This window comes from Ictalurus furcatus, chromosome 7, assembly GCF_023375685.1.
Source record: "Ictalurus furcatus strain D&B chromosome 7, Billie_1.0, whole genome shotgun sequence".
Classification (NCBI taxonomy): Eukaryota; Metazoa; Chordata; class Actinopteri; order Siluriformes; family Ictaluridae; genus Ictalurus; species Ictalurus furcatus.
In genome coordinates this window covers 15,520,143-15,547,127 of record NC_071261.1, presented here as the reverse complement: position 1 = coordinate 15,547,127, position 26,985 = coordinate 15,520,143, and the positions used below count along the sequence as shown (strand labels likewise).

The 26,985-nt window shown below is 36.6% G+C and overlaps 2 protein-coding genes across 2 annotated transcripts; one reads left to right on the top strand and one right to left on the bottom strand.

Moving 5' to 3' along the window:
- Positions 1 to 1,553: 1,553 nt before the first annotated feature.
- ndufs2 (NADH:ubiquinone oxidoreductase core subunit S2) lies at positions 1,554 to 11,941 on the bottom strand. The gene is made up of 14 exons (XM_053628883.1): positions 11,785 to 11,941; positions 10,303 to 10,406; positions 9,187 to 9,377; positions 8,912 to 9,032; positions 8,480 to 8,592; positions 7,583 to 7,657; positions 7,401 to 7,478; positions 7,213 to 7,298; positions 6,985 to 7,104; positions 6,646 to 6,775; positions 6,048 to 6,143; positions 3,115 to 3,198; positions 2,482 to 2,539; positions 1,554 to 1,724 (listed from the first exon to the last, which is right to left on the bottom strand). The coding sequence occupies exons 1-14, from the start codon at positions 11,886 to 11,888 to the stop codon at positions 1,687 to 1,689; spliced, it is 1,398 nt and encodes a 465-aa protein (XP_053484858.1). The 5' UTR covers positions 11,889 to 11,941; the 3' UTR covers positions 1,554 to 1,686.
- Positions 11,942 to 15,919: 3,978 nt separating this feature from the next.
- Positions 15,920 to 23,286, top strand: fcer1g (Fc epsilon receptor IgFc epsilon receptor Ig). Its single transcript, XM_053628874.1, has 5 exons — positions 15,920 to 16,224; positions 21,637 to 21,728; positions 21,969 to 22,007; positions 22,987 to 23,013; positions 23,197 to 23,286. Exons 1-5 carry the CDS (start codon positions 16,161 to 16,163, stop codon positions 23,257 to 23,259), a joined length of 285 nt encoding a protein of 94 aa, XP_053484849.1. The 5' UTR covers positions 15,920 to 16,160; the 3' UTR covers positions 23,260 to 23,286.
- Positions 23,287 to 26,985: the final 3,699 nt, after the last annotated feature.

The following is a 26,985-nucleotide window of genomic DNA, read 5'->3' as shown; positions in this document are numbered from 1 at the left end:
GTGCCCACCTGACCATCTAACCATTGCTTTAGGGAGTTACATTTACATTTATTCATTTAGCACACGCTTTTATCCAGAGCGACTTACAAATGAGGAAATACAAGCAAAGCGGTATATCAAGCAGAGAACAATACAGGTAGTGCTACTATACAAGATCTTTTAATTGAGTTCTAGAGAAGCAAAGTGCACAGAGTAGGGTTTAAAGAAAATTGTGTTATGATAACGTGGGGTTGGCATTTTAGGGGTTAGTTAGGTGTTCACGGAAGAGGTGGGTCTTTAGCTGTTTTTTGAAGTTAGTGACAGTTTCTGCGGTCCGGATTGAGGTTGGAAATTTATTCCACCACTTGAGTTTTTGATCACCTAAAACAGGTGTGTTAGATTTTGGCTGGAGATGAAACCTGCAGGAAGGTAGAGCTCAAGGAAGCGGGTTGGTGACCACTGGTGTACTCTACGAGTGCAAGACTTGGCACTGACTATTTTCGTTGTTTTTTTGTTTGCACACTGGTGTTAAAACATGCTATGAAGTTAAAAAGTTGGAATGTTAGCATTTTACATTTTGTAAACCATTAGAGGCTACAGCTCTCTACAAATACTGCCCTCTACACATACTTTTATACCAAAATACAATCACAGGCATAAGCTCTACTGGGGCGTGGCTGTAATGACCAATTAGAAACAAGGCCTTTCCTTACATTGCTGCAGCCTTCTGAGGCGCTGTTCTCTTGGGCTACTGTAGAGCACCACAGCCTGAGAGCAGTGAGTAAGTGAAAAATCAAGCCTTATTAGTGATCGGTGATTATAGCCACACCCCCACATATAGATTGTGGCTGTGTTTGGACAATGATAACATTTCGGTGTGGCACTAATGAAATGTGCATGATCAAAGTGAAAGGCAAGGCACCAAGGAATTACATTCACTTGTCACAAAGTTCGCATTTAAATCTTAAAACCAAAATCACCTACTGACTATTTTTCACTGAAGCTATAAAGCAACATAAGAGCCATTCAGTGAAGTGTTTCCTTTTCAGTGTGGAACATTTACTGTACGTCATTAATGAAAAGCATTACAGGTTGTGTATTATCTTTCATATAAACAGAATGGCACAGTGAAATGCAATGCAGTGACATGGGTTAATTGTAATGTGGAGAATATTCACTTCTCACATGCATTCAGCATTTATCCCCTGCTGATCAAATGGCTGATCAAAAGTTTTTGCTTTTCAGTGTGGTGCATTATGTCAACAAAAAGAAAAGAAATGAAATGCAGTACCACCTGTGTCTCATTTCCCCTCCCAAGTGTAATTGCTCTTCTACTTGGCATGGAATCTTCTCCATTATAAAAAACTCACTCATGGTTAAGCATTAAAAGGTAACTTTGGCACCCTGCAGTTTTCCTGTTGCACCATGCTTATCTGGACCTTCATAAGCAAGAAATTTTTACGTAGCTGGACAGTCATAAGTTTTAGCCAAATACAAACTTCAGTAAAACACATCCTTCTCAGAACATTTACCCTTCATGGCCCAACTATACATGAAATGGATACAGCAACAGGCACAGACAAAATATTTATTCAGTTTAATAGGTTTTTATACATGGAGAGGTTTGATTGAAGTTGTCCATCATAACACTGCTAAAGTGTATCTGATAGACGAAACAGATGTACACAAAACAGGCATTGTGATTCTTTAACGGTCTACCTCACCAAACACAATGTCCTGAGTTCCTAAAAGGGAAATGCAACAAAAACAGCCAGTGTTATACAGAATAAGAAAGAAAGCCACTCAGATATGAAATATTGAATCATTTTCCTTAATAAATAAATAACCAAGTGTAATATTTTTGTTTTATTTGTTTAACTGGGTTCTCTTTACCTACTTTTGGGAATGGTGTGAAAATCTGATGATGTTTTAGATCATATTTATGCATAAATGTAGAAAATTCACAAACTTTGAAGCACCACTGTATAAGCTATGGCAGTGGAATGTTCAGTGCACGGTTCGTCACTACGCTATGGGTCTGGTGTGAAAGTAGGTTCTGCACCAGATACAACAGATCAGTGAAAGCACATTATTTGTACATGTTTATTTTTTCATTTTAAAAATCTGATCTGTGCTGGTAATCTGTAGAAACTCATCCTGTATTGTTAGTGTGAAAATGTTGAGTAGTACTACTTATAGGCTGTTTCAATAGAATTTTGTGCAATTTTGTATGGGGCAAAAGAAATGAGGAAGCAGACAGTATTTGGTCTGTGGCCCATGAGTTGGACAACTGGACAGCAAAACCTCTGATCTAGAACCATACCCTTCAAAACGTTCTGATTTCTGTCTCTTAGGTATTCAAATAGCTTAATGCTTAGCTATCTTAAATTACCGAGTAGCTTAATCATGGAGTACTAATGCTCCGTAAACAATGAACTGTTTTGCAGGTTTAAAAAAAAAAAAAAAAAGTTAAGTTAGGGATATCCATAGAAATCATTTTACCAATGATGGCCACCACATCGGCAAGCATGTGTCCTTTTGCCATTCTGTCCAAACCGGCCTGTAATAAAAACAAATGCACATTACAGAAAAATAAAGACTGTTGATTGAATGTGATTAAGGAATATAATGGCATTTTGTATATTTCATATACAAAATACGGGGCAGTGGTGGCTTGGCGGTTAAGGCTCTGGGTTACTGATCGGAAAGGGGTTCAAGCCTCAGCACTGCCAAGTTGCCACTGTTGGGCCCTTGAGCAAGGCCCTTAACCCTCTCTGCTCCAGGGGCACCGTATCATGGCTGATGCTCTGACCCCAGCTTCCTGACAGGCTGGGGCATGCGAAGAAAAGAATTTCACTGGGCTTTAATGTATATGTGACCAATAAAGACTCATTATCATTATACACATTTGTTTAAATACAAATATTTACATTGTCTCAATACATCTGTAGCAATAAAGTAGCAAATTTTCCATTGTATGACACCACCTACAATCTAGGAGTGCACCATAATGTGAAATGCTCCAGATTGTAAACTGTGACAAATTTGCTTTAAAAAAATCTGTTATACTCTACTATTATTTCATTACTAAGTAATTATTAATGTTTAAGGTCTTGAATAAGAGAATCTGTTTACCAAGTGAGCAAAGCCTGGAGCTTTAATCTTGCAGCGGTAGGGTCTACTGGAGCCATCAGAGACCAAATACACCCCAAACTCCCCCTGTGGAGAAACAAAAACAGCTTCAATATTATTATTTTTTTTTTTTTTTTTTTAAGGAAGAAAGGCCAGTGCACAGAACCCAAGTCAACCCCCCCCCCCCCCCCCCCAAAAAAATGAAGGGTGAATAAATCCCAGGGACCTGCATACCAAGATGCCAAAACTAAATGTAATTAAAACCAGATGTCCATCCTTTACTATTTTAACTCAGCCAGTATTAGTTTTAGATGTTTAATATGGAAATAAATTTGTGCCAAAAGTATTGAACGTGACTTTTCAAAAAACTTGCAAAAATATACAATGAGAAAGAAGACATATCTCTCAGAAACTGAAAACAGTGAACTTAATGGAAAAAATTTAACCTGATCTTCAATTAAACATTCCTTTTTAAAGAGTTTTCTAAGCTTCGTTTTCCAATCTTGGTTTATGAATACACTGCCAGAGTTTCCGTTTATGCTCGAAAAGTATACGTTCGCCATTCTGGCACAAATCTCGTATGGGCGGGGCTTAACAGCCATTTACCCTCATTGGCAGTGAGATTTGGATTGACAGCTCCCTGACCAGGACGTAGAGACTTCAGTGATGAAAATTTTGGAGCACGTTCTGGATGCAGTTCTCTGAATAGTTACAATGTTTGTACTGGAAATGACTTACTTATTTAATCAGTATATTAGATTGCAATTAATATTTAAGTTTGGGTAGTCTCATACGACTATTTTTTCGAGATGAGATCTCGGGAGCTGCACGAACGCCCTCGTCATCATCAACGGCATCCTCCTCCTCAGCTGGACACACAATTCAAATCTCACTTGCCAGTGAGAATAAGTGCCTGTTAATCCCACCCACACATGAGATTTGTGCCAAAATGGCGAACGTAAAACTTGCGGAGCGTAAACAAAAACTGGCAGCGCATTCATAATCCATGATTAGCAAAACCTAACCTTAGAAAACTTAACTTAAAAAATGCTGTTTATTTGAAGACCATGCTCGATTTTTGCCACTGAATTCACCGTTTTCATTTTCAGAGTGTTTTTCTCCTCTTATTATATATTTTTGTTCGTTTCTTGAAAAGTTACATTTAATACTTCTGGCACAAATTTAATTCCATAGTTTAGTACCACATTTATCATACTAGATCTCCAAATTCACTTTGTGTGTTTGAACTTCCGTCAACACATCATGCTTCCTTTTTATCAAGAAAATTGATCACCATGCAGTGACATGCTCCACAGACACGAGACTGTTGTAGATTATAATTTAGATTTCAGTGCTTTTCTATGAAGTTTAGGTTTCATTAGTTTCAGTCTCAAATGCTGTGCTCATGGACATGTGATAGCCATCTGTAAACTTTTGGCCACATGTTTCATATCATGAAGGTTGAGGTCTGATTAGCTCTTTGCATTTCCTTGTACTGAATTTCAATGAGAAAAACATTAGAAAGAGGCAAAACTTTTCCAGTGTGTTTTCAAAGTTCACAGAGCTCCACAAGTTATTTAGGAGTTTATTTTGAAGCAGTCAGTAGTTGCCATATCTATCAAACTGCCTCTTTCTCAAAACAGAAGCATTACTTGGTCATGTTTATTCACTAAATGTTCAAATGCTCTGCTAGATTAATCCTAGAAGGCTGATCTGAGAGAATAATAATAATTTACTTGTGTACACAAGCAAAAAAAAAAAAAAAAAAATTGAGACAGAACTCCAATGCAGAGGATGCATGGGCTCAGATTTTACATCGTGTGGATGGTGTGGATTGAAACACTGGTTAAACTTGAAGTGCATCTGCTCCGTGTGACACGAGGAAATACACTTCCACTGAGAACTACAGATGGACAATCTGGCACAAATATCACAATTTTTTCAGGCTGGATCACGATCCAAGATATTATCATGATTATACTTCATGTTGGCTTTTAAGTGTGTTTTATAAGTCACCAAACAGAGAAACATTGCACTTCCCAACAAAACATACATATTTCATTTTTAAAATTAAAACAATCAAGCATGAATAGCATATTTTAAATTAAAAATGCATCACCTTTGCTAATATCTTCAGGATTTAAATGTGGAGTAAATGGAAAGGTGATTGACACGGGAGTATTTGTGATATTTAAATACTGAAGAAATCAGCTGAGCTGGTTTTACATGTCTCTCTGCATTACGTGTACAGCTGAGGAGAGACAACATTTGTAATTTGGTAAGTCGTGAATAGGATCAATTATTTTTAGAAGTCACACAAAACCCCCAAATTATAACCTTGGCCAGGTGCAATGTTACAGCATCAATGATGTCTTTCCAGTGCTTACTTGTTTTCTTATAAGTAATGCCTTTTTCAAATGCCTTTGTTTACTTTAGAGTTGTTTATGGCTGTAGTGCTGTTCACATGCACGCTGTTATCTGGATTTCAGTACACTTTCTGTGGTGCTTTTTTCATGGTTGAATACATTTGTCATGCTTCCTCTTGCCTTTGAATATTGACTTTGAAAAAAACAAATCAAAAAACTGTTTTGTCCATGGTGTAAAATCGAGCAGTTACAAACAACTGATGTTGAATTTTTAGGCACCAACTCCTCCATGTTGTCAGCTTTGCAGTCAAATAAAACGAGGAGGAAACTAAGCTAAGGAACTACTGTACCTACGCTGGGTTTTAATTGGTTTCTTCTTGTGTCTCTCAAGGAGAACACAAGTTGGGAGAGCACACAGTCTGGTTCATAAAACATCTTGCGATTTACACAGTACATGCAAACTCTCTGTAAACACTGATTGTGGAGACATTTTAATCGTTCCCCACACAGGTCTGATGCATATGGTTCTAGCTAAAGGACAGCTAAGGAAATTACAGTACAGGAACTCACCTTTGGTGCTTCAACAGCTGTATATGTGGCTCCTGGGGGAACCTGGTAGCCCTCTGTGTACAGCTTGAAATGATGGATTAGAGATTCCATAGAATTCTACATAGACAAACACCATAAGAATTAAAAGCCATTGACAGGTATTCAAACATTGCTACGGCACATGCACACTACCCACTAAAATACAGATATCAGACAAATACATAAACATCGTCAAACCTGAACCCTGAATGATTAAATCTACTGTCTACAAATCTACTAGTAAATCATTTAAGAGACCACACTCTGTGGCTGACTACTGAAAAGGTTAAATTGCTATGTCTAAGAATATTAACTACAGTGATGTACATTGTATTTTGGTCTACATTATTTTAAGCACATAAAATGAAGTGTGTATGTAATCTAATGGGATGGCAGAACTGCCTTGATGTCTCCAGATTTTTTTTTTGTTATGAAAACACATTTCTTGTTTGTCTTGAATGAGATGTATACGTCTCACATTATCATATCTTATACTAATGTTATATCACATACACCTACTATACACACACACACACACACACACACACACACACACACACACACACACACACACACACACCTTCATCTCTGATCTCTTTGGTGGTGCAACTTTAGCGTCATCCACCTTGATCTCCCCTTCAGGCATCTTGTTCAGAGACTGAAGCATGATCCTTAAAGATTGCCTCATCTCCTCCACTCGACACAGATATCTGTGTTAACGCAAATATTATCTTGTTCATGTTGGCTTAATGCTGTAATTTAAAACTATACTATTTGACAGATGCATACAATTGCATTACCAACTCGCACTCAATGTGTGATCACACATTCAGGGCAATTTAGTAATGCAAGCGCTTTAAATGTTAGCACTTTAAACGTTCACATCCTTAATTTGATGTATTAGCTCCGAAGCACTTACCTGTCATAGCAGTCCCCGTTACTTCCAACAGGCACATCAAACTCCACCTCGTCATATTTGTCATAGGGCTGAGATTTCCTCAAATCCCACTTAATACCAGAGCCTCTCAACATCACTCCACTGAGAAAGGGAGAGAATGTTATACATGATGTACTATAATGATAGAACCTACAATTGTATAAAACAAAAGAAAATGCAAATCCTAAACACTGTGTCTGTATTTGGTACCTGAAGCCACAGTTGAGTGCATCTTCTGCTCCAATAACCCCTATATTAACAGTTCTGTTCTTCCAGATGCGGTTATTCGTCAGCATCTACAAATATTACATCAATATTAACGTCAACATCTGAAACCTACAAGCCAACAGCTGATTAACTAGCAGAGCAAAATTCTGTAAAGCTCATTAATTTCATACCTCCTCCACCTCATCGATGCGTATTGAGAAGTTCTTACACCACTCATAAATATCGTCCATAAGTCCCAGTGGCATATCCTACAACATACACAGTAACCTGGATTCAGTTCAGCTTTCCAAATGTATACTCCCTTTGGTCTCCACTAAGACATGGAGAGGATTTTAAATTCCACTGTACTAACCTGATGAACACCTCCAGGTCGGACATAAGCAGCGTGCATTCTGGCTCCAGACACTCGCTCATAGAACTCAAACATCTGCGAGAGACACAGAAACAAAATAGGAACAGGCAGGAAATGTTAGAACTGGTGTCAGCTTTCATAAGAGATCCAGTAATCCCCTGTTACAAATCCAACATCATCAGAGTTATAGTTGCTGTTGCAAAGTTAAGCAAAACATCAAATACACAATATAAATGAAGAGAAGTGTGTGATTTTACATTTTCTGTTACAATATAATCGACTGTATATACATTTCTTGTGCAAATGCAACCTGCAAATAGCTCATCACAAGTATCACTAATCATTCAGAATATTCTTAATGCCCAATCAGAAAGTACTGTATCTACCCCAATCTTGTCAGTCATGTGATTTGAGCTGTCCTGTGTTACCAAATGTGACCCCCTAATTTACACCTGTTGACACTTTGGTGCTACACGTCTTATGTTCAACATGTTACGCACATTAAACCAAGGACCATGTGCACCTTCCGTCATTGTTCATACACTATTCAATGAAAAGCGTAAAAAGCAGTCAGTACAGTCAAAACACCTACTCTTACCATTCACACAGCTGTATGTCCAACAGGTCTGGCAAAGACATCAGTGGCCTTTGTAGTTTGTTTATATATATATATATATATATATATATATATATATATATATATATATATATATATATATATATATAAAAAACAATATTCTAACATCTGCACTGGTTGTAAATTCACTACTGTCTCATTCATATCAGTGAACAAAAAAAAAGAAAAAAAAAAATCACACTTGAACCAAAACTAACTAAAATCACAGATTTCCATGTTGCAGTTGCTTGCATGAACAGATGAAATCACCCTCCTCTCACCTTCTCTCGCTCCTCGAACATCCAGAAGAAGGGGGTCATGGCACCAATATCCAAGGCGTGCGTAGTGATGCCCATGATGTGGTTCAGAATACGGGTCATCTCTCCATACAGCACTGTGGGCAAAGATAAGATGAATTCCTATTTTGGTGTTGTAGTTTAAACAATAATAAATAGCCACCATTCGTACCAACCAAAAGTACACTTGTGAGGTCAAAATCACCAATATCAAAATACAAAAAAAACTTAAAAAGAGTATTTAACTTTATTGTAATATTCTGCTTCCAGGAAGCCTGAAGTAGATTATGTGACAGACGAAATAAAAATAAAAAAAACCCAATAAAGGTGGACTCATTTAGGTGGGTTACAAGTAATAAAATGTAGACAGATTCATAATCTAGATTAACGGCATTAAGAGCATTAGGTGCACCTTACCTCTGATCCACTGAGCGCGAGGTGGAGCCTGGATATTCAGTAGCTTTTCCACTGCCAAAGCATAGGCTTGCTCATTGCACATCATTGACACATAGTCCAGCCTGTCAAAGTACGGGAGGGCCTATGGAGGGGACAGAATAACAACTTTCTCTCCATCATCATCATATTAAACAGACAGCCTAGTCTTTAATGCTAGGTTACTGTAATCATAATACATGTGTGTAGCTGTGGTCTAAATCTTGGGCATCTTTGTTTAAACACATGCCCAGTCGTACCTGCAGGTAGGTCTTGTACTCAATGAGCTTTTCGGTGCCACGGTGCAGCAGACCCACGTGAGGGTCACACTTCTTCACAGACTCACCACTCAGTTCCATCACCAGACGCAGCACGCCGTGGGCTGCAGGGTGCTGAGGCCCGAAGTTTATAGTGAGGTTTGACACCTCCTTCTCTGCTGGAGGATCTTTGTCTGTGAGGACACAATGGAGGCTTTCTTTACCTGACACTTTAGCTTTTCCACTAGTGGATAAACATTTTAGGATGTTCACATTAACTATTAGAGGTTGACAGATTGATCGGTTTTGCTGATTATTCGGCACCGATAACTGATTGCTGGAACTATCGGTCATTGGCAAAAATCCACACCATAGTTTTTCCAGGTAGCATTTGTTGCAAGAGCAGCTAAGGGTCCTCTAGAGACAAAATAAAAACAATTGCTGACAAATTTTGTTGTGTTATTTGAAGTGTTTTTTATACAGTTTTGGACGTCTCTATTTGAATATGTTATTTGGAGTGGTACTTTTTGGTTCAGTTTGGATGTATGTCTTTTACTTATTTTAATATTTAGTAATAGTTAATATATATTAATGTTTATATATTTATTTCATTAAAAAAGTACACTACATTTTCATGGTACAGTCAGTACTGTTTACTTTTGTAATAAAGCTCAGCAATATTTTATTTGTTTATGTTGTTTAATTTTTTATCGGCAGGTACCTCCCAACTTCCATCCATTTTCTACACCTCTTATCCTTACTGGGTCGCAGGGAACCTGGGGCACAAGGCAGGGTACACCCTGGACAGACAACCCAACTTATTTATCATTTACATTTATTCATTTAGCAGACGCTTTTATCCAAAGCGACTTACAATATCAGTATCGGTCTACTTCTATTAACTCATAGTTCCACAATAACACATGCACTAAAAATAACAATTCCACGCGTAGTTACTAAAGATATTTTTTTTAACCCAGCAAGAACCTTAAAAGGATGAATATTGTGAAATATTCACAATCAAATTAAAGCACTATTATTTGTTAACAAATATTGCATTTAAATGTATCCATTGTTATAATAAAGGGTAAAAGAGTCAGAAAAGGAAAGTGTACAAACCATTCCATGGTGGTGGAATCCAATTCTTGGTGATGGCAGAGGGGTACATGACTGCACCCGCATACTGCTCAGCCCACTCCACATCGGGCTGCCACTGCTTCTGCCTACAAGGAACAAACATAAATCGGTTTGTGTTCTTGGAAATGTTTAAATAACCCAGATAGAAACATGCACTTATACTGGGATACTTATATCAGACACATCATACTAATTTCCTTTGCCAAGTCTGACATGCAAAAAGTCAGAGGTGTAATGGTGTTGTGCAATAATATTCAATTCAGTATGTGTTGAGTCAGTCAACGTCACACGCATAAAACATCAGTTGATCGTGTCAGAAAACGTCATCCCCAAAAACAACACCAACATAGCTTCTAAAGTAGGTAAAGGCAAAAATACCCAGCAGTGGTTCAGTGCACACCCACTGAAAACGGGTAACAAGTCTATACAGATACATCTGTTGTAATATTAGTTATCATATACTGTTTAACAAGAGCTTCTCCTTTCTTTTAAATATCAAAATCTTGCCAAAGTGCCAGTTCCATCTTAGATACTGAGTGACAGCACATCTCCTATCACACTTGCACGACTGGACAGTACAAACTGTCTGTAACCTATACTGACCAAAACCAACTACTGTCTGACTGTGAAAAGGAGTCCTCACATTACTGTGATACTTGCTTGCTTTCAATGCTTTCCACAATTTAAACCTGATTATAAAAACTCAGTGACTAGTAATGATAAATATTGGAAACCAGCTAGTATCTTAGGGCAGGATGATCCACTACCAATATTTACAAATGCTCCCTTTGATAAAACAATTATCTAAACATATCCATCTATAGGATGATGAATAATGAGGCATGTGAGAACCCTCCTGAGAAATAAAACGCAACAGAAATCAGTACAGAAATTCTAATGGTTTCCACTACAAATACCATTACAAACATCAGCTAACCATTAAAACCATTACCAGTCCTTAATGGTATGCACTAGACATAACCTACCACAATGTAAGGCACCAAATTACCAGTAGAAACCCACAAACACCATTACAGTTTCTATTAAAAGCAATACAATTCCCATTATAACCATTACAAATTCTATGAGGGTGTCTATTTTTTGTTTGTTTGTTTGTGTTTTTCAGCAGGGAAACTGTGTGGCATTTGCAGGAGGGCAGGTTGTCAGCAACTAGCAGTTAGTCAAATAGCTAATGAACTGTACACTAGGACATTTAAAACTACTGAATACAGAAACACACGATATTTTGTCAGCCACGTATATCTCACCACCACACACGCACGCACACACACACACGCGCCATAACACATATATGGTTAAACCAAAACACTACGGACTTGTTTAAATAAAAGCTGTAAACCCAAAAGCACATTAAAGGCGGCTTGATCTTGTTAAGACAACCGCTCATTTCTCAGACCAAACACTGTTTCAACTTCCTTTTATCGTCTACACAAAAGGATTTACCTGCTTTGAAGCAAAGCGCATGCAGGAGTCAAAACATTTTTGTTTAAAATTGCTGCTGAAGGACGTCCGAGCTGTTTGAGCGACCTCAGCATAGTCGCCGCCATTTTTCCCGGCCGACCGACTGGCACCGTTTTCACGTAGACACACAGCGGCTTTATCAACTACACCTACTGCCACCTAGCGACGGGCGGAGTTACTACCGACTTTTATTACTCTCAAAGACAGTGGTTTTCAAAGTGGGGGCCGCCAGGGGGCGCCGGTGGGCCTCAACAATTTGGTGTGAAAAATAAATTGTCATTCTCAGACAACCACACATACACACACAATCAATTCCTAATGTAATTTAATGTAAAGATGTAAGATGTAATTATTAATAAAAAAAAAAAGGGGGATATATTCAGAAGTCTGTATTTTTAATGTTTTAAAGACGGGGGCCTCGGTCAAATGTTAATGCCATTTGGGGGGCCTTGCCCTGGAAAAGTTTTGGAACTCCTGATCAAAGAGAGGGGTCAGTAAATACTGACTGATACTCGTTGATCTTCAGTAACAGCTTTATCCTGGATCCGGAGCTAATACTTGGAAAAGTGGGCTCCAGGTGGCACATATGCAAACCTAGAGCTGAAATAGTATGATTAGTCCACCTACTGGCATGTTTTTTGGAAGTTGGGAGGAAACTGGAAACTGAAACTCCACACAGACTATGTTTACATTCACATCAAAATCTATATTCAGGTTGCAGCCATATTCCAAAGATGTTTATATGCATACAGACATCAGATATTTCTGTAGCTATACATGATTGACATTCCTAAATACCTAGTCTACAGCTAAGCATCTGTTAGCACAGATAATTCTGTGAGGACTGAGTGTGCATGTATATCTCCTTTCAGTGGATTTTCTGAATAAGGTGTTTACATGAGACAAACATTGTGAAGCAGTGTTGTAAAGAAGAGAGGGCCAAAATATCTCTAAAATGATGTGAAAGATATAGTAATAGTGTATTGTTATTAAGTTATTGTTGCTAAATGTGGTTTTACATGTTACTGAATAATAGAATGTACTTATTTTCCCCACCTGGTTTCTGAATGTTGGTTTACGTTTAGGAAAAAATGACTACATATTAAAATCTGTTGTGTTTTTTTGTTGTCACCTGAGGTTATTTGTTTGTTTATAGAAGTTGGTGAGGACCACATAATTATTCAGGCCCTGATAAATAAAAACATAGACTTGACGGAAGGTGTACTTTCTTTTTCCCATGACTATATATTCTGAGAAGGGTAAATACTGCAAGACTGCGAGACTCTTTCTGAGAAATGAGTAAAAGAAAGGCCACAGAAACCAGTAAGGAAATCATTTAGACCTCAATACTACTTCAGCTCTGTAGATTAAAATCTGAAGTATATCTCTCTCACTTTCTCTTCTAATAATCTTCTGTAAAATTAAGTATTAAAACATAGCACTTCTGTTGCTGACTCTAGGTAAAGCTGTTAAGTCCCAGTGCATAAGTTGTGCATTGTAACATATCCAACCTGCTATTAATTCAGACTGATATTTATGGTACACAAAATGCACAGGTCACTGTTACTACTAACAACTTGTGTGGCACATCTGTAGCAGGCAAACTATAGAGGCTTGATCACCTTCTGTGCAGGTGAAAACTGATGGACTTCATAAATATACAAATGCCTCCAAAACTACTTTGTAACTTGTGTGTGATCTAGAATAGACAGGAGAAGCACTTTAGTCTGTAAGATAATTTATTTATTTATTTATTTATTTTTTTAACATACCTCTTTTTGACTATCAGCTGTGGCTTGACTCTTGATGCTAATTTCTTGCAAAATGCAACAAAAAACAGTCACACAATGAAATACATTTTTTTTAAATTATTATTTATTTATTTATTTATTTATTTCTTACTAATTGGATCTTTGGATTTTTACCCTTTTGATTAGGGGTTATGGATGACCAGCCAGTTGAGTTGCCCATTTAAGGTAACAGTAGAAGCACCGATAGAGCACAATGGACCAGTAATACACAAATTGAATAAATTTTGATTGTAAATTTTTGTGCTTAGATATGAAATTGCAATATTATTAGGTATGTAGTCTCCCACACACACTAGACAGGACAAGACCATGAGACAAGACTCTCTCCAGCCTGGGCATCACTGGAACGGTTCTGCGCTGGGTGGAATCCTATCTCTCTGACAGATCCTTCAAGGTATCATGGAAGGGAGGTATTTCTGAAACTCAGCAACTCACAACTGGCGTTCCACAGGGGTCAGTTCTGGGTCCACTCCTCTTTTCTATCTACACTACATTTCTAGGGCAGGTGATTGAGTCTCATGGCTTCTCATATCATTGCTATGCTGATGACACCCAGCTCTATTTGTCCTTCCAGCCTGACGATCCATCCGTCTCTGCACGCATCTCTGCTTGCCTTTTGGACATCTCGGTCTGGATGAAGGAAAACCATCTTAAACTTAACCTGGCAAAATCTGAGCTTCTCGTGATCCCAGTCTGTCCCTCAATCAACCACAACCTCACTGAGTGCTCACTCACACTCATGCCAACCAGGACGGCCAGGAACCTTGGGGTGATTCTTGATGACGGCTTGACCTTTACAGACCATATCTCAGCAACTGCAAGGTCCTGTAGGTTCATCCTTTACAACATCAAGAAAATCCGACGCTACATCACCAAACAGGCTACACAGATACTAGTCCAGGCTCTTGTTATCTCTAAACTGGACTACTGCAACTCACTGCTTTCAGGCCTCCCAGCCAGCTCCATCAAACCCCTTGAGATGATTCAGAATGCTGCAGCGCGCCTCGTCTTCAACCAGTCCAAGAGAACCCATGTCACACCCCTCTTCATCTCCCTCCACTGGCTTCCTGTAGCTGTCCGCATCAAGTTCAAGGCCTTGATGCTCACTTACAAGACCTTGTCAGGAACAGCACCCTCCTACCTCAACTCTCTCCTGAAGGCCTACGTTCCCTCTTGCAATCTGCAACCGACGTTTAGCAGTTCCAACTCAGCGTGGCACAAGGTCCCTTTCCAGAACCTTCACACTAACTGTTCCTCAGTGGTGGAATGCACTTCCAATCTCAATCCGGACCGCAGAATCTCTCATCATCTTCCAAAAACAGCTAAAGACCCACCTCTTCCATGAACACCTAACCAACTCGTAATAATAAAAAATTTTTTTTAAAAATAAATAAAAATGCACTTACACCTCTACTCTGCACTTTGCTTCTTCTGGAATTCAATTAATAGATCTTGTATGGTAACACTTCTTGTATTGTTCTCTGCTTGATTAATCACTTTGCTTGTATCTTTCTCATTTGTAAGTCGCTTTGGATAAAAGCGTCTGCTAAGTGAATAAATGTAAATGTAATGTAATGAGTATCACCTTCTATAATACTATTACTCTCAATAAAAAATAAACGAATAAATACAACAAAATAAAATGTACCACATATCCTACACACTTTATTCTACATATTTTAGCAAAAAACTAAAAATGTTTAACCAATAGCCATTCAGTTTGTGAGCTTGCCTAGGTTGTCGATCTTTCTTTTTGTTAAATATGGAAAATAAACCCTGAGGAATATGATTCATGAGTGTGGGTTAATTTTTTATTGATATATTTATTATTGTATAATCTTGTTGATAATTTTTGTAAAACAACAGGTTATTCTAATAACGCATTATGCTAATTAAAATTGCTGTTAAATCTAGCTCACAGCTGACTGACAGCTGGCAGTGAACTCCTGCGAAGGCACTTTAAGGAAATTTTGCGACAAATTTACTGTGAAGTAACATGTTTTAACTCATATAAATACAGGGGCATGGCTGTAATATTATACCTTTGTACTGTCAAGAGTCAAAAGTCAAAAGCAATGTATAGATGTGGGGTTTAAAAAAAAAAACTTTTTTACTAAGACAATTTAGCTGAGGAACTTGATGAATGAGTAGTAACAATGATGATATCAACATCTGGTTTTCATGATGATTTCAAAGCTGAACCTTTGGTCACAATTGGAACAATTGGATACTACACTAATATCACATGGTGAATATTTAAACAGTTTAGAACATGTTCAATGTCTTGAACACAGAAAAATAGCATAGAATCATGCCACTGAGTATGACAAAGCGTTTGACATTTAAGAGAAACAGTGGCCTTAAATTATTTTTTTTCTCTGACTCTATCACTGTGGTGTGGGGTTGGCTTAATCTTCAAAACGGACATGCACATACCACGACTTCCCCTCGTATGCCTCTCAAGCTCTGCTCAAGTCAGTTTCCTGAAAGCTAGCTGTCCATTGACGCAGTTTGGTTCTGTTTCTCTGTAAGGCGTAAGTTTGAGTTATGACGAAGCCTGGATTCACACTGCTTTGTCTCATTCCTCTTTCTATGACCATTGGCCAAGCTGGTAAGTAATGTAACTCTAATCTAATGTAATTAATGTAAGATTATATCACAGGATTTATATTTTACCTCTTTGAAGTTATGTATGATATGAGTATCAGAAGGAAACTGGTCAATGATACTGTCTCAGAGCTAGACACCAGGTAACATATATATATATATATATATATATATATATATATATATATATATATATATATATATATATATATATAAACTTCCTTAATGTACTTTATACTTAACCAATAGATTTTTTTTTTATCTATTGATTTCAAAAATTGATGAATCAGTCTCACAACCCATGCAATCATAACTCAAGCTTGTAGTCATTTCCTTGTTCAGAATTTACAATAATTTATGTCTTCTGGTACTAAAATATCATTGATCAGAAAAAATGTCTCTTTATTTTATTTGTTATTTTTTGTTTATATTAGCTATGGAAAAATTTGGACCATTCAGTCTTCTGATGATTAAATATAAACAAAAACAGAGAGAGTTGCCAATGTTGGAATAAAGCCAGTGGAAAAAAGTTTCTATCCCAATCACAGTCATGCACTTTTAGACAACAGAAAAGAAAGAAATAACACAACACTTATTTTATAATATTTAATTCACACCTACAACAAATACATCATTGTATAGTGCATTTCCACTGTTTTAAAACATCATGAAGCAGACTTTGTTTCAGAATAGTGTAAGTTTGTTGTACATACTTATTAACATTATCGAGGTGTGTAAGCTATTCAAATGTGGCATTAATTTGAATAGTTAATACCCTAATGACCCTGATGAATGTTATATCCCTATTTGCACATCTGGGTGTTGATGAAAGGCTGTTGATCAAAAGTGTTACATTTTCTTGTTCTATTGGCAGATCATTTTGCTTCTTTCTAGAAATAAATGCTTACAATTAGAAAAATTATATGCCAATAGAATAAGACTACTTGAAGCTTGAATTTAGTCAAATAAATGTCTAGAAATATGTTTAATATAGTTAATATTAAGTATTAATAGGAAGTACGAAATAAATAGGACTATATTCAAGATATTTTCACTTGCTATGGTGTCATTTTCTTGCAGTGAGGGATAAGAAGAATGGAATTGGGCTATTTCTCACTTTAATTAAGGATATACTCTCAGAAGTAAAAAATGGACCAAGTCCAAAATGGCAAACTATTAATCTTTTAATGGACTTAACAACAAATCGGGCAGGAAATTGGCAAGAATGAAACAAATAGATATTATTAGAAATAGTAACTTAGTATGGGATAGCTTTTCCCTTTGATTTCTTTAAATGTATAAGATTTGTTGGTAAATGTGTGGACAGCTTTTTATTTTAATTTTATGAATTTATTTATTTTATTTATTTTATTTTAGCACACCCAGACATGTATTAGTATGAATTTTACATCAAACATTTTAATCATTATCATGATTTTACCTTTGCTTACAAGAAGACTATATAAGTGAATTTCCCTGTTTCTTTTCCCCAAACAGTTCACTGCAGCAAAAGTAAACAAGCAAATGGTGGCACAGGATATTTCAGGCGTGCATGTATTTAATTCATGCTAATTTTCTGACCAATGATTTGTTGTTATAACCATAAAAACTTAATATTTTGCCATTTTGGGCTTGGCCCATTTTTTTGCCCAGGAGTATAGATCATTTTACCATAACAACACATCCCATTGGGTTGTTTATTCCTTAGTTATTTAACTGGCATTCTGTAACTTATTGTCTTGTCTGTGTTACTGCTTAAATAAGTATTTAAAACGTCTGACTTGCATTGACTTTATCTTTTTTTCATTGGTAGTTATATGCATCTGTGTTGTTTTTGTCCTGAGAGGCTTAATCATGCCTAAAATATCCCTTAAGGAAAGTCAATGCTGGGAATAATTTATAAACTCTTTGTATCTAGTGTACATCCTAGATATTTTAATTACAAGTAGAAGAGGCTGCTAAATGAGAACTCTCCAAATTTTTAAATATTAGCAGAGTTTTCTGTTTGTATAATATATAATAAGACTTTCTTCTCATTATTTTAGACTAAACTATACAGAGATATAAAGGGATAAAATCAAATGAAATATAAAACATTTAAAAAAAAAAAAAAAAAAGAAAAGGCTGTATCAGTGCTCTGCCATGGAGTTGTCATTGCCCTAATACAAACAAATAATAAACTGTCTAACTGTCTGTGGTTGTGTGGAAATTTTTTTACTTATTTAATGTAAGAGCTAAGGTAATCTATATATAATATATTTTATACAGTATCTTCACTATCTAAGGTACAGGCGGATATGTATGCAAGAGGATACAAATACAGTGTTTACAGTTTCAGATAGATCCTTTAACACAAAATCTATTGCTATGTATCGTATATAAGTGCATGATGATGATCTTCAGCAAGTAACTGTACAGTTCTAACTGGTTTAGGCTTGAAACTGAAAAAGAAACACATATCTCAGAGTAACTGGTGTGAACCACAGATTAAAAATACATTGGTCACTTCCACATTTTACAGAACAGGGTTAACCACTTTAGACAAAGAGCACAAACTCTGTAAATCGCCTTCACGTTATCATACATATTATACACTCTTGGGCAAAAAAATGGGCCAAGAAATCTTAAGCTTTTAATGGTCATAACAACAAATCATTGGGCAGAAAAAGAGTAAGAATTAAACAAATGCACTCCTGAGATATCTTGTGCCACCATTTGCCTGTGTACTTTTGCTGTGGTGAACTGTTTGGGGGAAAAGAAACAGGGAAATTCACGTATAGTCTTCTTGAATGCAAAGGTCAAAATCATGATAATGATTAAAATGTTTGATGTAAAATTCAAACTAACACAGGTGTACAGAATTAAAATAAAGGAAAAATATAATAAATTAATTAATCAATCAGTCAAACAATCAATTAATTAATTAATAAAAAAGTTTACACACAAGGCTTAAACATTTTTTTTTTAAATCAATGGGAAAAGCTATCACATATGCACGAAGTTACTTTATCTATTTGTTTTAATTAAAAGACTTGGTCCATTTTGAGTTTGGGCCATGTTTTTTGCCCAGGAGTGTACAAATTCAAATTCAAACTTTACTGGTCACACACAACAATCATACACAATATGATGTGCAGTGAAATGCTTTTCATGCCTGTCCAGTGACATAAAACAGAATTTACTTGCATAGAAGTAGAAAAAGAAAAATATAATATAAAGGATATAAAAGATAGATGGCAGAGAAAGTGTGGACAATATGTGGAATAAAGTGCAGTTACATGCAGTATGTTCAATACAATGCTGTGCAACATCGAGCTGCGGTAGTTGCAGTGAAAAAGCTAAAATACATAAATATACACTAAATCAGCCATAACATTAAAAACACCTGCCTAATATTGTGTAGGTCCTCCTAAAACAGCTTTGACCCATCGAGGCATGGGCTCCACAAGACCTCTGAAGGTGTGCTGTGGTATCTGGCACCAAGACATTAGCAGCAGATCCTTTAAGTCCTGTAAGTTGCAAGGTGGATTGAACTTCTCCATGGATCAGACTTGTTTGTCCAGCACATCCCACAGATGCTCAATCAGATTGAGATCTTGAGAACTTGGAGGCCAAGTCAGCATCTTGAACACTTTGTCATGTTCCTCAAACCATTCCTGAACAATTTTTGCAGTGTGGCAGGGCACATTATCCTGCTGAAAGAGGCCACTGCCAACAGGGAATACCTCTGCCATGAAGGGGTGTACTTGGTCTGCAACAATGTTTAGGTAGGTGATATATGTCAAAAAACATTTCCCAGAGCATCACACTTCCTCTTGGCTTGCCTTCTTTCCATAGTGCATTCTGGTGCCATTTCTTCCCCAGTTAAGCAATGCACATGCAACCGGTCGTCCACGTGATGTAAAAGAAAACGTTATTCATCAGACCAGACCATTTTCTTCCATTGCTCCATGGTCCAATTCTGATGCTTGCATGACCATTGTAGGTGCTTCCGGCAGTGGAGCTGCAGCTACACAGCCCCATACGCAGCAAGCTGTGATGCACTGTGTGTTCTGACACCTTTCTATTATAGCCAGCATTAACTTTTTCAGCAGTTTTTCTGTGGGATTGGACCAGACAGGCTAACCTTTGCTCCCCACACACATTAATGAGCCTTTGGGTGCCCATGACCCTGTCACCGGTTCACCCGTTGTCCTTCCTTGGACCACTTTTGGTAGGTACTAACCACTGCACACTGGGAACACCCCACAAGACTTGTCGTTTTGGAGATGCTCTGACAGTCATTTACCCATACACAATGTCACTATGTTAAAGAAAAGCATCTAATGATATAATGAAGTTTTCTTTAAGGAAATGTTAATGTAATATTTATGCAAAAGGTCTCATGTGGTTTGTAATGGTCAGTAATTGTTCAACTATGGGAATATCTTCAGGGTGGACTTTGTGCTTTTCGGTTTCACAGTAACATACCAGGCTGCTTTTATTGCCTTATTAACTTCAAGACAGAGATAAAAGAGAGGCTGTTGAGAGAATATCTTTATATCTCTGATCATAAGTGAACATAAGAAGTCATTTTTTTCACATACAGTACTGTGCAAAAGACTTACGCACATGCAAAGATATGCTGTAGAGCAAAGATGCCTTCAAAAAGAATTAAATTAAATGTTTCTACATTTAAAAAAATATTATAAAGCGCAGTAAACTGTAATAAATGAAACTAAGTCAATATTTGTTGTGACGACCATTTGCTTAAAAAAAATATAGTAATTTCAGTTACAATAAGTGCAGTTTTATAAGGAAATTAGCTGGTAAGTTTTACTGAGCATCTTGCAGAACCAGCCACAGTTCTTCTGAAGACTTTGACTGTTGCCCTTTTTTTTGTAGCAAAATCCAACAGCCTTCATTATGTCTTTGTCTGAAAAGTGGTCTTTTACATAATATATTTCTTTTCTGACATACAAACATTTTTCTTTTAACATTTAATTTTGTGCTGGAAAACTAATGTTTGGAAATCTAAATTGTTTTTGTACTGACTCGATAATGTAGAAGTCGTAAAATAAAATAAAAAATCTATAACAAAGTTTGTACTAAAAGAAAAAATAGGGTGCCTAAGACTTTTAAGGTAACTATAAATGGATAACAAGTATGAAATGTTTTTTAATAAATGAAATTGTGATGGTAAATTGCTGTGGTAGAAGAAGAGGAAAACAATTCAGGCTGCATCACAGCACACCGTTGGCATGAAGCAGACTTTTGTTTCCCATAGTTTACATATCTATTAACAGAACTAATATGAAGAAGAAAAAATAAAACCTTAAGAAACTCTTAATAGTATCACATTAAAACTTCTCATTGATAGTGATGACAAGCATAAGTTGATCTTTAATACTGAAATCTATTTATTTCCTTGTGAAAGCTGCTATGGATGAGGCAAACGTCTGCTATATCTTGGATGCCGTTCTGTTCATCTACGGACTTGTCCTAACTATCCTTTACTGCAGAATGAAGGTACACACCTTTTTATATTTTTTATTATTATTTGTGTCATCATTGTTTGTGATTTGGTTTTGATGTGAATTTTACATATTTCTGGGCAAATATTTTCACATTCATTTTATTTTTAATTAGCACATAGTAGCAGCAACTAAAAAAGGTTTCATTTTTCAAACGTTTGCATATACTGTACAAGCAAAATATATACCCTCAATCACATCTCTTTTGCAAATTTTGTTGTTTTCAAACATACAGATTCAGCAGGAACTAGCGAAAAAACAGGCTTCTGCAAAGGTAACACACACACACTTGCCACACTATTCCTGTGAGGACCTTTCACTGACATATTAATAATGCAGCTAATTAATGCCTTACCTACACCAAAATCAAACTCTGACCTTGACCTCAGTAACAAAACTTTTTGGCTCTTTTATTTATTTATCTATCTATTTATTTATTTATTTATTTATTATTAAGTCACACACACAATTAGTACAACCAACAATACTAATTATATAATAATTACAACAATAATAAGTACATATGGACGGTACAATGTTACATAATTGACTAGCTTTTTTGTGACTTAACTTATAACTTTAGAATTTTGAGATAATGTAGCATTTATTTGAAATGTTTATGTGGGTGGGGGGGGGGGGGGGCGTTAAGGTTTCTATCTGCCATAAAGTGTTCTACTTGGAACATTTTCTGAAAGGGAAATGTTCTACATAGCTCTACACAGAACCCCTGGAGACAAAACAAGCACTCCATTAGAGTGCTAGATAGAATGTAGGGTGCTAGATAATAATCTGATATCAGTAGTTTTACAGTTTTATATTTTATAGTTGCACGAAGATTTGACTTTAAGGTATTACTACACTCAACATTCTTGATAAAACCAGTATCCGCTACCGCTACCTCAGCTGATATTAGCAGCAGACATATAAATGCACTGTGGTTTTTGTGGAAGTTAGCTGAAGACGGATGTGCTATCTACTAGAATTTTTCTTTCTTACACTAACGCTTGTCCTGTCCACTCCTCTTCCTTTTATTCTTCTAACTTCCTCATATTTTGTTCTATGTATGGTGCAAGCACTTTTCACACGACACATGTAGAACTTGATGGGTAGTCAAGAGTGACTTGTTAATTATGCTTCATATCAACAATTATATAAAGTGTGGGTTTATAAATGAGTTGAATAAAACATGTCACCTGTCTCAAGCAGCCTCTGTTTTCAGTTTGTTCTTTTTGTTGTTCTTTTCAATCTTGCAGAAGGAAGCATCAGAGGGAGTCTATGAAGTAAGTTTTGCCATTACAACCAGGAATGATAATTTACACTCTATAGTTTAGTACTTTCTATTTTCCAGCATGCCTGAGTATACTCAGGGCTCGAGACTGAACTCAATTAACTTAGAAAAAGTTGACATGGGTGTGTAAGAGCTGTGAAATTACTTTACCAACCTCTTTCTGTAACTTTCTCAGGGACTTTCACATCGTACTCAAGATACCTATGAGGCCATAAACTTGAAGAAGACCAAATCATAAGATGGACATAGCAGGAGAAAAAAAGAATGTGATTGTTTTATTTTTCTCTTCTTAGCTTTATTTTGTTGTCTTATTCCTGTTGACTGATGTACAATCTAAGCAACAGTCTTTGAATAGAAGTGCACTGTAATGCTAGAAACAGACTTCTATCTAATTTCACTAAAAAGCTTATAATAATTGTAAATTTTTTAATGTCTTCATATTTTTGGAAAGTATATATGTATTTGAAGCATACAAGTAGTAAACAATTTTATGAGGAAAGTAAAGTTAGAAAAGTAGCATCATAGAAAGTAAAAGCTATTGGAATATTTGAGAAATTAACATTTTTGTTCTATGAACAAAATGTCATTAATGCTGAATAATTGTACATTTATGTACTTGATGTCTAACTTCTCTCTTTTATTTTCCCTGTATACACACACTTTTCACAAGTTCTGGCTAATTTTGTATAATTGCTAAATTGCTAAAAACATTTGCCTACTTGTGGTGTTTCTCTTCTGCAAAGATGCACGACATATCTCTGGCTACTATAGCAACAACCGTTCCTCCAACCACAGTGTTGATTAACTTCCTGTTTCTGATCATGTTGGTTGTGTGACAGAAATGACGTACAGTTACATCAGGACTACAGCCCTGGGTATATAAATGAATATTGTACTCTTTCTGTGCTCTTGATTTAAATGTTCATGCAGTTTTGACATCAAGCGCCAGAGAGCAGCATGTATGCACATGTTTCACTGTGAACATGTCTCCACCACTGACTGTTTGGGTTCTCTGTTATTTATGATTTTGTATTTTATCATCTGTATAATTCTCTGGATTGCCCTTTTGGGCTGTTTTTTGTATTATTCTCTTGCTTCATTTCTTTCTGTAAAACATCTGAGCCTGTTTGTTATAAGCCATTAACCATCATACCTATATTTTTATATAAACTCAACCTTACTGTATTACTATAACCTCTGGTGTCAAATAACTGTCTTGAAGAACCTAGTAACCATTTCTGCTGAAACAAAGTTGAGACATCAGCTTCAATGTGGGCAAGCTTATGAGAAGTCGCTGTGTTCTGCAAGGACAGTGGCAGCTCAATGACTATTGATCAGAAGATTGTGAGTTCAAGTCCCAGCATTGCCAAGCTGCCATGTTTTAGCCCTTGAGCAAGGCCCTTATACCTATCTGCACCAGTGGTGCTGTATCATGGCTGACCCTATGCTCTAACCCCAACTTCCTAACATGCTGGAATAAAGAATTTCACTGTATATGTATCAACAGTATTTTTTTTTCTTTTCTTACACACTCAGCCACGGAGGATAAAATGAGAGAAGGAATGTTGCAAGGCATGATATTCACCGGCTATGGGACTGCCAAGTAACTTTATATGAAATGAGCATGTAGAAGCTAGATAATTTGGCAGTCTTATTTGAATTAACTAGCTATTAGAGAGCACAGCATACCATCACAGCTTATTATGTCAGATACAAATTTTTGATGCATGTTCTTTAGTTAGCATTGCTTTAATCTTGATTTGGAATTGATGACTGTCATAAAATATTTTATATCATGTCCACTGATAAGCTATTTTCTTATAACAGAACATCTCTAACCTAGACTACGTCAAAAAAATCTAATCACAATTCTAATAAATAACAGATTTATATGATGAGCATAAATAATAGTTTAGGCACCACTAAATGAAAAGGACGTTAGATTAAATATTTATACAATAGCTACAGTGCATGGAAATGTTTGAATTAAAATCCAGAAGAAGGGTGTGGGTGGCATGGTGGTTGAAGGTAGTGTTGATGCCTCATTGGGTCAGGATGCCGAGTTGGATTTAAAAGAAATCATGCAGGTCAAGTGAGACCTACTACATGTCCGAGCAGATGTAATGCATTTTTCTGAAGCGCTATGAAAGTGTCATAACATCTATCATAAAACATGAAATAAAACATGCTAACTAAGATAAACTTAGCAAACATTAGTATGTAACATAGCTGAAGATGTAATGATAATTACCCCTAATGGCAACATTACACTGCTATACAATTGAACATATAACCTTTGCTCCAGAGAACACAATGATGCAGATCACATTAATGAGAATGACGCAGCCTTTGTGGTGAGCACCCAGGTCAAACCCCAAATCTTGTAAAACATCTCTATATGCTAATATTGTGGCCATACTTGTTATTATCTGTTTTCATGTCAATTACAGTGGTAGAGCAGGGAATGCTGGTCCTGCATGGTTTGATCCATGGTTTGATCCTGTGTTTTCCCTGCCTCTGTTTGGGTTTCTGGGTTTTTTCTAACCTCAGTAGGTTGTTGGCTACTCTAAATTGCTCTTAGGTCTGTACAAGATTGCAAATAAGTGTGAGCATTTCTGTATACTTAATGTTCCTAGGATAGGGCTCTTCCTGAAGATGAATGAATGAATGAGCATACTGAAGGCTAATAATGGCTCCTTGTTGTGTTTGTAAGGATATTTTAATAATAATAATAATAATAATAATAATAATAATAATAATAATGATAATAATAATAATTATAATTCCTTAGATTTAGTCCTTCTCTAGGCACTCAAATCGCTTTACATTTTAAGGGGGGGGGGGGCTACTCAACCACCACCAGTGTGTAGCACCTACCCCTGGATGATGCAACGGCAGCATAGTGAGCCACAACACCCACCACACACCAGCTATTGGTGGAGAGGAGAGGAGAGTGAAGTAGCCAGTTCAGAGATGGAGATTATTAGAGGGCCATAATAGATGAGTGAAATTCCCCAATGGGGGATTTTCACCAGGATACTGCGGTTATTGGAGAAGGGTCATGTGATTTTTAATGAGCATAGAGAGTGAGGACCTCGATTTTAACATCTCATCCAAAATTCAGTGCTGTTTTTACAGTATAGAGTCCCCTTCACTATACTGGGGCATCAGGACCAACACAGTGAGCACCCCCTGCTGGCCTCACTAATACCACTTCCAGCAACAACCTTAGTTGTCCCCAGGAGGCCTCCCAGCCAAGTACTGGTCAGGCTCAACCCTGCTTAGCTTCAGGTGGCAACCAGGCAAGAGCTGCAGGGTGATATGGCTCTGGCATAGATACCATTGATATGGAGCTGGCATCTTGCAGATTTTGAGTTTTCCATACTCATGGGTTAAACTCTGTAACTGTTTTCAAAGTAAGGTTCAAATGTGTGCTATGATTGTCAAGTGGCCTCTGATTGTCACTTTGTGGTGACAGGCTGTGGGGTAATGGTGATTTAATGGACCTACCGGACTTCTGAGTTATTAGCTGTAATCTATCATAACACTCTGTTCAACCTATCTCAGAAACGAGAAGTAAGAACTTGGAATTATTTCATTTTGTACTTCATGCTTTCGAGCTACAAAGTGTACAAACCCATTGTCTACATTTTTGTCTTTTGTTAGCAATTAGCTAGCCAGTTAACTTTGACGATTGATGTGTATTTTCCTCATCAAAACAGCAAACTGTATAATAAATGTTTTAGATTTAATAAATAGGTTTAACATGCTAATGCTTGTAAGTTCATTGATTTAAAGCAAATACTTGTATATACAGCATAAATCATTTAAAGTTAATAAGTGCTACTTTGTTTACTGTTCATGTTGTGAGCAGCCATGTTGATTTGATATCCTCGAGGAACTCAGAGCTCAGGAGACCATCCTGAATTTCTGAGCTCTGACCAGACCACTAATTAGTTTTTAG